General features: G+C 35.4%; 1 protein-coding gene across 1 annotated transcript in view; it reads left to right on the top strand.

Moving 5' to 3' along the window:
* The window catches only part of LOC137401157 (potassium channel subfamily T member 2-like), a 128,753-nt gene that overhangs the window by 53,749 nt on the left and 62,993 nt on the right, over positions 1-12,011 (top strand). Inside the window, exons 3-5 of the mRNA XM_068087537.1 lie at positions 4,849-4,928; positions 8,976-9,072; positions 10,374-10,454. Coding sequence (XP_067943638.1) covers positions 4,849-4,928; positions 8,976-9,072; positions 10,374-10,454 — 258 coding nt within the window. The remainder of the gene's footprint in view (positions 1-4,848; positions 4,929-8,975; positions 9,073-10,373; positions 10,455-12,011) is intronic.

The raw sequence follows: 12,011 nt of genomic DNA, 5'->3' as shown, positions 1-12,011 counted from the left end.
TATAGGAAAATAATATAATTGACTATGTAAGAAATTAAAATGTAAGACTTGTTAAAAAACTTGACATTTCTTGCTAAAGTATCAAACCGTTTTTGCTTGTATTTTATGGAAGTTGTGTTCTTTTTGAAGCAACCAGTCTTTTGAATAGCTTTGTGCAATCTTTGTAGTTTAGTGTACTTTTACCAGGATTGTGAGCATTATGGAAAAATCATAACTGCGTATAGATAAGTATAATTTGACAATTACTCACTGATGCCCTAATGTAAAATGCATTACAGTTGCAGTACATTGTTACCTGAATATCTGTAGTTGCATTAGCAGTAGCAGCAGTAGTAGTCGTAAGCATTTCACAGACATGCAGTATAATAGCATTGAGTACCTTTGCTACTGCACTTTACACAGTATATACGCGGTAAGCAGTATTGGTGAATTGGCAGAATTAACTACTGTGCAGTCTTGGATGCAGTGGGAGTGTTACTAGTAAACATTTCCTAGCGCTAGTTGCAGTAGGAACATTTGCATTACACTCTACATACATGTGCAGCAAATTTTCATGGAAACTCATCACATAATCAAGTGTTGAGTTGACTTTGACGCAATCACAACTTGCAGTAAGACCAGTAAATGTCTATTGCACGTTAGATAGTTGTAATGTACTGAACAGTTACTGTGTACTGCACAGCAATAATGCAGGGCAGTGAAAAAGGGAACTACCCTTGAAGCCTAAAAAGGCAACAGTTATTACTGATAAGTCTACAAAGTGGGCCAAGAACATCTATTCTATGATTTACCTTATGATTTCCGAGATTTGTAGAACGTACTATACAAAATCTCAGCTTTGCAACTATTCGTGCTAAAACTGCAGGAAGATGACATGCTAGATTTTCTGTGCCTCAAAACAAGTCAGGTCATCCAAGATCATCCCAAACTCACACCTTTGGCCCTTCACATAGCAAAAACTAAATGGTTTATTTAAATTTAATGACTGTACAAGTTATAGTTGTGGTGTTATTGGTGTGCTTGGACAAGTTGACTTTATGTTATAAGAGCGTTTACAGTACTGCTAGCCATTTTTGTAAAATAATTTTATTAAAATTAATTTAAGCACGCAGTAAGTCAACACATTTTTTACACTTACACATTTAAAATAGTAGAACTACAACAATGAATTCAAACTTATGAACTGGTACATACTGTTTGGGTATGGAGTTGTATGGAGTAAGAGTGCCAGCAATTTTGCTGATGTGAGCTGACAGCAGCTGACATCAGCTGACATTAGTGTGACAGTCCAGTGTGCTGTGAGAGATCATCATGTGTGCCAATGCAGCGCAGAGAATAACTATGTGCACAACTACTCACCTGAAGGCGAATGATTGGTGCAGGTTGTAGCCTTACACTGCGAGTTCGAATCCCGTTGAAGGCAATTTTTTTCTCATCAAGCGTGGACAGACAGACATGGCTTTTATTATTATTTAACAAGTTTTTTAAATAACTTTTAAAATTATGCATCAAAATTGAACTTCCGAGATGAGATTATCCGCTAACGTTTTAAATTATTCTAAAATTAAAACACTCTAAAACCTTTAATAGAACGCCATGGCGCTCTATTTTTCAATCCTTACTTTTTAGTGGCGGTCAATTGGAGGCAGCATTGTATTTTTCAAATGGCTACTCAGAATTTTGGGAAGATAACTTTAGCCCTTTTACGGGAGAAGCAAATGTCACCTATATTTACCCTCTTTTTCTAGTGAAGCGATATTCAACCTTTTGGATGCAATATATCTGATAACTTACCTCTAACATGTCAAAGATCTCTTAATAGATATGCATTGAGAAACCGAGAAATATTTATACCAGTTGATCTCTATTGCTTGCAATTAACCTGTGACTATGTTATAGATGTTATTATGTTAAATAAACCACACTGTATTACATGCAGAAACAAAAATTAACCTTTTTACAACAAAAATACTAGCATCGTTTGCTCGGATAGCAGCATTCTGAATGTTGCTTCAGATGGTACCAACAGCTTCTGGTTGTCCAATACCTTCCACAATATCGTCTGACCTTAACTCTTTTTGCCCTTACTGCTGAGCTAGTCGATATTAGCATTCAAACAATTTTTGGCAGAGCGAAACCTTGACGCGTTGCATTTAGCACAAATACAACGCGTAAAGGTTTTCTTGCTAAACGTACGTTCGGCCAAAACGTGCAAACCGTTTTATATACATGTACATTGAAGTATGTAGACTGTGTTAAAAAAAGAAAGTTCTCCTATCAGCCTGAGACGGTTATTGATTATTTCTATAGTGTTGCTTTCAAAGTTTAAACGAAATAAGCGAAAAGCTTTGGTGTTAAACAACGAGAAAATTGATTGTTATTGACGTAAACGATTCATTATTAATACGATTTTATGGCCACTTGTCTACTGATCACTTAATATTATGGGTTCATCAAGAGCAAAGATAATCAAAGTGGCGGTCAAATTGAGGTGGTTTCTAAGTAGAGGGTGGCGCTCTATTAGAGGTTTCACGGTACCTTTTAGCCTTTATCGACATGGCATAGTTATTTTTCATGCTATTGTGAAAATGGCTGGTCAAAAGATTGTAAACACACTTGACATGCCCATCAGGTAATCGATAAGAAATAACATTCCCATTGTCTTGTTAGGACAAGGGGAAACCTGGAACAGTTTGTGAATGTGACAATGCAATGCAAACAGGCATCAATCACTATTTGTATAAACCCCAGGGCTAGCGACATAGACAGGTGCAATTCAAACAACGTTTGTTTACACTAAGTTCCTCTTGAGAAAACTTGTGAGAATGTGGGAGTTAATAAAAACAGTGGGTTTCATATGTCATACAGTACAACTACCGATCTTATGTTAGGCCCTGACGTGGTAAAGCGCTTGACTAACCGGGCAAGAGCCACTCGTAAAGTTTAATCATGCTGTGTGAATGATAAAGCTATTTTTATTGTAAATGCTGCACACGCGATTCGATACACCTTTCCTTGATTTCTTTCCCAATAACGTAGTTTCCTTGAATATTTGAGGTCTAATAAAAGTGCTTCTTTTCCAGAAAATTCAATACACCTTATACCAGATACCTTATACCAGACACCTGATACCATACACCAAAACCTTGCCAATCCATTTTATAGAACAGCATTATGCAAAGAGAGCTTTTTCTTCTGAATGATTGCAATGATTGTAAAATCAAAAAGCTTATCACTTTTAGACCAGAATCTTATACCGTCTATTTTGTCATACGCTGCTCCAAACTGGTATCCCTCTGGATCAAAGGGTGATACAGAAAAATTAGAGCTATTTTAAAAACTATGTTTTATAAATATGTTACCTGATATAGACAGTTATGTTACCTGATATAGACAGTTATGTTACCTGATATAGACAATTATGTTACCTGATATAGACAGTTATGTTACCTGATATAGACAGTTATGTTACCTTATATAGACAGTCATGTTACCTGATATAGACAGTTATGTTACCTGATATAGACAGTTATGTTACCTGATATAGACAGTTATGTTACCTGATATAGACAGTTATGTTACCTGATATAGACAGTTATGTTACCTGATATAGACAGTTATGTTACCTGATATAGACAGTTATGTTACCTGATATAGACAGTTATGTTACCTGATATAGACAGTTATGTTACCTGATTTAGACAGTTATGATCAGCATCTTAATGCCCTTAATGCTGATGAGTCAGCTGTGTTATTAGATGTTGCCTAAAATACTTCGATCACATCTCCAATTTGCATGACAATCCATTATCTTCCTACTTCCCCAAAAGATCTGCTACACTTTACACCAGACACCAAAACTTTGCCAGTACACTTTATAGAATGGTGGTATGCAAACAGAGATTTCCTCCAATAATCTACTTAACTATTCTTTATTTCATTTTTTGTTTCAGGGTTTAACTCGCTTTGAACGGCCTTGACCAGTGATAATAAAGTTCTTTAATATTATTTATTAAATATAAGATTATTTAATAATAAAAAAGGCATTTGGGTAGAAAACTTAAAACTAAAATAACAGGTATAAACAGCTTCTCTTTTTTACAAAAGAATCGAGTTATGCGATTACGGGTTTTTCACAATTGCTGTTTCCATAATACGGTTAATTCACAAGTTTGCATCATCTGCCAGTTGAAACCCGCACGTCAAGAAAGTTTTCTTACAAAGTTTTATCGAATGTTTCACTGTTGTGAAATATGGAAAAGAAAGAAAATTCCACAAAAGCTACTCCATTTTAAACATTTTCCACGCTTGTCAATGTAATTTCAATTTGAGCAGTTCCGAATGCGCCGCTATGACCTCTGACCTCGGGCACAGAATTCCTTATCTTTTTTAACAGAGCACCCACCTTAATTCGCAACATTTGAATATCCATTGAAACACTGATTGCCCGGTAACTCAGCGTGCGCACAATTCCAAATCTACATCATGAAAACATAGTGAGTGATGCTACTGGAGGTGCATGTAACAACCATAGACATATCAGCAGCATTAAGAGCACAATTGTTTGCTTCTCTTGTGTCTAATTGAACTGCATATCTTGTTAATAGTAATTAGTATGACATCAACTAAACAGATGCTGTTGGCATTCAAGCATTGAGCTGCGTATCGAATATCAATAACTATAAATGTCTATGAGTATTAACCGTGGTTATTGTGCTCTGCGTGTTTATAGTGCAGGTAGTCTGGTCTCATCTCCTTTGCTTTTACGAAAAGAGCAGCCATGAGTAATTTTGGTTCTTTTCACTTGTTTGATGTCCGAATACCCGAGTTTTCTCCTCTTTATGAAAGGTTTCAAGTGGAATTCTTCACCAATGAGAGATCTCTAAAGGAGAGACTGCAGCTGTACTTCATAAAGAACAGAAGGTCAAGTAAGTTTAAAGTCAAACCTCTGCATATTACAATACAACTTCTGCATACTACAGTTAAATCCAAATATAATACAGTGAAGTATATATAATGTGCTAGTCTTGTATATTTGAAAGCTAAAAAGCGACTGACTTACTGCATAATTGAGACAAGAGAGTAAAAGGATTATTACATAACAATTACATAACATATGAGTGAGTCAATATGAACAAAGAGTATGACAACGGCTATATACAAATACAAGATAATGGCAGTGGTCAGTGTCAAAAACTAGTACATATTCAACACTCCCACATAGTTTTGACATGCAAACTTATTAATCTGTTAGCCCCATGTTCTGCCGATATACTACAAAACAGTCTCTGCATAGGAGTTTAGTTAAGATATCGGCGGTCATATTAGCAGATGGACAGTATTTATAAAGAATGTGTCCATTTGCAACAGCTTCTTTCAGAAAGTTATATTTGATGACAATATATTTTGTTCGGGATTTTGTTGCAGTGTTCTTAGCTATAGCGATTGCTGCTTGATTGTCAACCATGCATGTTGTAGGCATATGAGCATCCTTGCCATCAATGTCATTGAGTAAATTATGTAACCACATTGCTTCTGGTGTTGCATGAAATGACGACAGGTATTCAGCTTCTGCCGCTGAGACGGCTACAGTATTTTGGCGTTTGCTTTGCCAGCTTACAGCTCTACCTGACATTACGAACACATTACCTGAAGTAGAACATCGATTATTTAAGTCTCCAGCCCAGTTTGCATCAGAATAACCGATGACTTTAGCTTCATCTGACTTGTTGTAGCAAAGTTTAGTTGTCAGTGTTCCTTTGATATAGCAAATGATTTGATTTGCTTTACAGCGGTAAGATGAGCTTCTGTGAGAAATCCAATCTACGGCGGTCTCGTGATGGCGGCGATTAACTGTTCGTTTTTGAGCTTTTAAGAGCTTGTAATCACATTTCCACATATTTTGCACCTACAACACAGCAGAGTAAGACATGTGAATTTTTTGATACCAAATAACTGTATTGGGAATTTTGTTGCGAGTCAACATTTAGCTAATGTTAAAGGAGTGCGAAAACTGCTGTTAGGGCAACAAAGCCAGCTTTCCATTGTTGATGTTGCAGGAAACAATCTTTTTTAAGGTAATTCTAGAGATTGATGAGCGTGATAGTTCGTATTACTTACTCATTAGCACGGCGGCGAGTCACAAAGTCACGTCAACAAAGCTGCTGCAAAAAAGTAAACACAAGGCATCACTACGCGTGAAAATATTTTTATTGGAATTCTTATTATTTATTTAATATTTAATTATTACTTATTAATTATTTTAATTGGTTGATAAATACAGATGTTCTGCAGACAGATGCTATCTGCAGACAAGTACCATAATTGTGTTTTATCAGGAACAAACAATAAGTTATATTTGCGATGATCTGTGGGTATGCTCGACCTTGACCTACTGATGCAACTGCTATCTAACTAATTAGAATAAGCTTTTTTAGGAACCACTTCATTCTTTTCATTTGTCTTAAGTGCTCAGGATGTGTACAATGTCACACCAGTTCATGCAGCAGATGTGGGCCAGGGGTCTAAAATGTTTAACATGCAAACAACAGGTTGGGGTTGATATTCCGAAAAAGACAAGTTGAGGTTCAAATCCTAGAAAACGGCTTCTAGTGGTAAGAGGAATGACACCCAACCTTAATTCTTCTCTGCAACTGGTCATGTATCCAGTGCTAAGGTTTCCTTGCCTCTAAACTTCAGACATGGTGTGTCCAAGATCACAGAGACATTGTTTGTGTAACACAGGCTCTCAAAAACATGCGCAGCCTCTGCTTACAGTGAGCTAAGCAGACACCATACTCCATGACGGGTATGTTGTCATGAGTATGATTCCATATTTTTGAACAATGTTGAATCTCAAAACAGAACATCAACAGAACAAATATTCAAACTACAGATAAATGCTAACCATGCAAAATTTACTCTCTATATGTAAATAACTTTAGACTTTAAAAGGATCAGCCACTGATATAGAAATAGTTTTCCTAAGCAATGGCAAAAGGTGAGCATACTATTTACAAGTTAATAGACATTTAAACAGTTTAAAAAGGCACGCTTGCTGTTTACTCATCTGAATAATATCTCTAATTCTATTCTATCTAATTCGATGTCTGGGTGATGAGAAATAAGCGAGCTGCTTTTATAACCGGCAATCATTTTGTAATTGCTCAAGAATTGCTGTCTTTTTCAATTATATTTACGGAGTCAGTAAATGCAGCTGTCGGTAGGTTGGTCTACCTGTGACCTCTGACCTGTTTGCATGCTCTGTGACCTGTTGGCATGCATAGATGTCGTGATCATAACAGAGTTAATATGAGTGGGCTGCTGTCAGTTTTGTGCTAAATAATCCTTAATTAAAGTTTAAATTTATAACAGGAATTACCTGCTGCCAATCAGATGTTGTTCATGATGTTCAAAGGCCCAAAATTGTTCATTTGTTTGGACTAGAACAACTGCAATGGCGATTCAGCTTTGTCAAAAACTGCCTGTAACTGGTTTAGGTCACCAGTAATAATTTATGGTGTATTATAATATATTGTATTCATATATTATAATATATTACTATAGGTATATAATAAAAGTAATATTAAACAAGTATTCGTTTTAACTTTTAGTAAACTTTGATTTGTGGATAATCTGACTGATCAAGGATTACCAGATTAAGGTAATCTGGTAATGTAAAATAAAGTACATTTGGGAAACAACGAATTTACTTGCAGCTTTTATAAACTGTTATCAACATTTTCTCAAATACCTCGTCTTTCTGGTGTCACTCACTTCCTGTGTTCGTAAAAGTGCATAATTGATTAGCATTTAGACAAACATCAAGGGGGTGGGGCAACATCTTTTTATGCTGCCATATATTAAAATGAGTTTTATATAAGTTGTCTATTTCTGATAAAAGGGAGTGAAATTCATCCAAATGCATTCAGCTGCCCTTCAGCAAATATTATAAGTCTATGGAATTAATACAAGATCTGTTGAAACTTGCTATATGTTGGCCTTGAACTGGCCGTAGTGTCAAAACTAAGTTTTGCCATTTCGCTCTCTTACTGGGAAGTTTAGACACCCAATATATTTGTATGTGAGGACAACTCCTCAACTATTTGGTGACACCTTGTCTTATTTGTGTTACCTGGCAGTGAGAAAGGATTAAATGACTTAAATGGTTAAATACTGAATATTTTTTGGATGACAGAAAGACATATAATATATATAATATATATTAAAACATTAATATAAGCACATTTTATATGTTCCTGCTGCGTGAAAACTTAGACTCTTTTTAGAATGACCTTTCATTTTTTCAAAAACATATTGTTTTTATATATTCGGAATATGTCTGTTTTTCACTATGTTTCAAGTCTTTTTTTGTTTCATTCAAAGCAAGGATGTGTGAGATTTTCCTCATCAGTGGTAGGGTGTTGGGCGATAAAAATGAATTCGGAAGCAACTGGTTTAGAACTACTTTGTGGTATAGCACTGTGAATTCTACATTGGTGGTTTTGGCGCTAACAATGCCTAATGATCATTCTTGAAAAAAACTGGCTGAACAGTCAGCAGTAGGCTGACCTTGGCAACAGTGAGGTTAGACACTGAAGGCACTGATGCCGCACCAATTGTACTATTTAATTCACTGTTAAAAATATCATTAACAATTATCATTCACTGTACAATGTCATTGACAATGACAAATTAAACTTTGTTTAGAACGCTCTGAGGACTATTCCATGGCAATTGTTCAATCCAACCATGATCATGTTAAAAGAAATCACAATTATAATTCATTTTTTTTTCTAAATTTTAACAGTATTTGCATTGTTGCAACTGTTCCTTTCGAAAAGACGTATAGCTTTGTCTTAAAAATTTCTTCAATATTTCAAACTGTTTTTGACTACTTGTTGCTGCCATTGTTATATAAAAGTCATCTTTTGTCGTAAAATATTTCATGAGTAAATTGCTTATTGTGTGTTTAGGTCTTCGTATTCGACTGTTCAACTTCTTTCTCAAGTTCCTAACATGCCTCCTCTACGTGGCGAGGGTGGAGATGGACTCAGATATTGACACTAAATGGTAAGCTTGTTCCTTGACATCTTTACACCATTGTTCTGTAATAGATATTGTTGTGTCAAACCATTGTTCTGTAATAGATATTGTTGTGTCCAACGCTGTGTGCGTGCATGTATGTGTGCGTGCGTGTGTGTGTATGCGTGTGTGCATGTATGTGTGTGCACGTGTGCATGCATGTGTGTGTGTGCGTGCGTGCGTGCGTGCGTGTGTGTGTGTGCAAATGTGTGTGCATGTTTTTGCACACATTGTGCATTGCAAGGTTCAACCGGACTTGTGATTGTGTTGCACAAATCTAAAATGTTGCATTTAAGTTTTCTGTAAATGTAAGAGAATGGTTGTGGTTTTCTTTCGTGTAGATTAGAAGTTATGTGTCATACTCATCCTGATGAAGAATTGTTGACTGATTTATTTATGTAAAACCACACCACTATGATAAAGACTGTTTTTGCTTGTTAGGTACTCAGCATAGAAAAACATTTGTATGTTAACCAAAAATATAATTTTGGTGATGGGAAAGGTTGGCAAAATCTTTGTATCGAGTGATTTATTTTGAGCAGCTGAACGATCTTCTGATAAATCTGCTGCCTAATTATAATTAATAATTGTTTCTCAAAGTTTTTCGTTTACATTAGAAATATTTAGCTCAAATACATAAAAACTACCAATGAATCAGTGTCCTGTCTCCATGCGTATGGTATCTGGGAAGTGAAGTGACTTCGGATGTCGTGTGACATATGGCTTAGCTGAACCGAAGTAAAACAACCTCCGAACCAAACCAAACCTAAGTCGGTTCGGCCATCGTGTGACCACGGCTTAATTGTACCTTGAATGAAAAAGTGGTTGTATGCACAGTGTGAAGTTGTCTTACCCTTGTGACAGTGCAATTACTGATATGCGTAAAAATACTTGAAAACATTTATGGAACACTTTCATTGATTTTTATATTAATTGAAATAATCTTTTCATTTTGACAAATTTTTTAAAGGGCAGAGTCACTATATTAAAAGTTTTAATTTAAAACATAGTTTTTTTTATCAAATTATTGATATGATTTACTATTATTATAATATTATATACTATATTTTATTTATTACTTATATGATTTACTAATGCTGACACAGTAATAGACAACTCAACGAGATACTGTTGGCCGGTAAGGCTAAAGGTACACTTTGATATTCTGCATCGGGAAGACGACTCTTGATCATATGTAGCCAGCCAGCAAAGCTTTCATGCTGTTTACTAAACCTTGACATTGTAAGACATATTTCTACGCATTTTCTGGCTAATCATGTCTTTTTCAGTTTTGATAACAAGTGTTGTTGGAAACAATGCAACTTTACTGATGAATCCGTCCATGATGAACAACTACACGGAATTCACTGGTGAGTAGCCAACCAGCCTCAATAGACTCTGGCTGCCGTTCTTATGATTTTACTAGTACGCCGGCGTCTTGAGAGATCATCATGTATAATAACTATCTGTACAATTTTTCTTGGAGATGTAGTGGCGTAGACGGCAAGCATATGTGTGAGCGCAGGCCTATGTGTGAGGGCAAGCCTATCTACTAGCAGCATTACAGGTCAATAATAAACACAAGTTGTTTTTATAGTTACACAGCTAACTATCAACTTGGTTAAAGTGATTTATGCTTTGAGCGTTGTATTATTATTGCATCATCTTTTTCATCCCGAGCATTTTTGCAGGACATGTTTAGCCTAATGTGTTGCAAATTTACATATTTTTACCAGTATGAGTGTGGGTGGATAACTTTGGTCTATAAGTTCATTAAATACCCATGGCTGAAGAATATAAGTCTATTGAATACAGACTTTAGAATATAGAAGTCTAATATCAAAAGAGGGATTGGTTCATTGGCTGTCAGGCAGCATTAGATTTTATAAAACCTTTAGTCGAGAGATATGATTGGCTAGTTATACAACCTCCCTTTGAATAAAACCAGATTTACTCTTGTAGTCAAAAAAGGGAAAATAAGATATTTTCTGACATTTTTAGCTTATCATACTATTGTTGAAGCGAATAAAAAAATCTTCACCCTCTGTTAATAGATCTTTAACGAATAATACAGTGAAACTCAGATAACTCGAACTTCACATGACGGAGCGAAAGTGTTCGAGTTATCAGAGCGTTCAAGTTATTAGAGCACTGTCACAAGTGCATGTATTTATCAGTAGATACATGTACATATACAAACTATATATTAATCAAAAGCATAGATGGCTTGCTGCAAATTAAAAGGCTTCGCATGTAAAGTAAAAAGTTTTTTTATTAGAAAGTATAGATATTTTTATCACTTGAAATTTGTTTGTTGTTTCAGGTGATGCGACTGCCAAAACGTTTTCAGATTAAAACTGTAGCGGACCACAAATTTATTTCAGACATTTTATCCTTATATATCCGCATATAATCACTCTTATAATATGTATTTTGCGTGTTGTGTTTATCTTTATTATATTTTTATCGCTAATACTTCCTAACCTTTATAGTTTGGCCGTAACTAAGCCAATGTGTCACCGACCCTATTAATCATTTTTTTATACGATTCCTATTCGGTTCCATTTTACAGTATGGGCAAAATATATGTACACTATATACGTATAGGGAGCGCTCTTGCTAGGAGAGCAGAGTAGTCGCAGCTCCGCCATTAATGGAAATTCCTTCGGAATAAAACGAACATAAGCCATGTTTTTTTTCCTTCGGCAAAAAACTGTTCGAGTTATCTAAAGCAATTTATCATTGCTTGAGAACGCACTAAACAGTTCCGATCAAGTTAACAATGTGTTCGAGCTATCCGTGTTTGACTGTATATTTCGTTATTACAATAATAATAATAACAATATACTCTTGATCATATGTAGCCAGACGGCAAAGCTTTTATGCTGTTAACTAAATCTTCACATAATAACACACAATGTTTTAAT

This window comes from Watersipora subatra, chromosome 7, assembly GCF_963576615.1.
Source record: "Watersipora subatra chromosome 7, tzWatSuba1.1, whole genome shotgun sequence".
Lineage (NCBI taxonomy): Eukaryota > Metazoa > Bryozoa > Gymnolaemata > Cheilostomatida > Watersiporidae > Watersipora > Watersipora subatra.
This window is presented reverse-complemented; position numbering and strand designations above follow the sequence as displayed.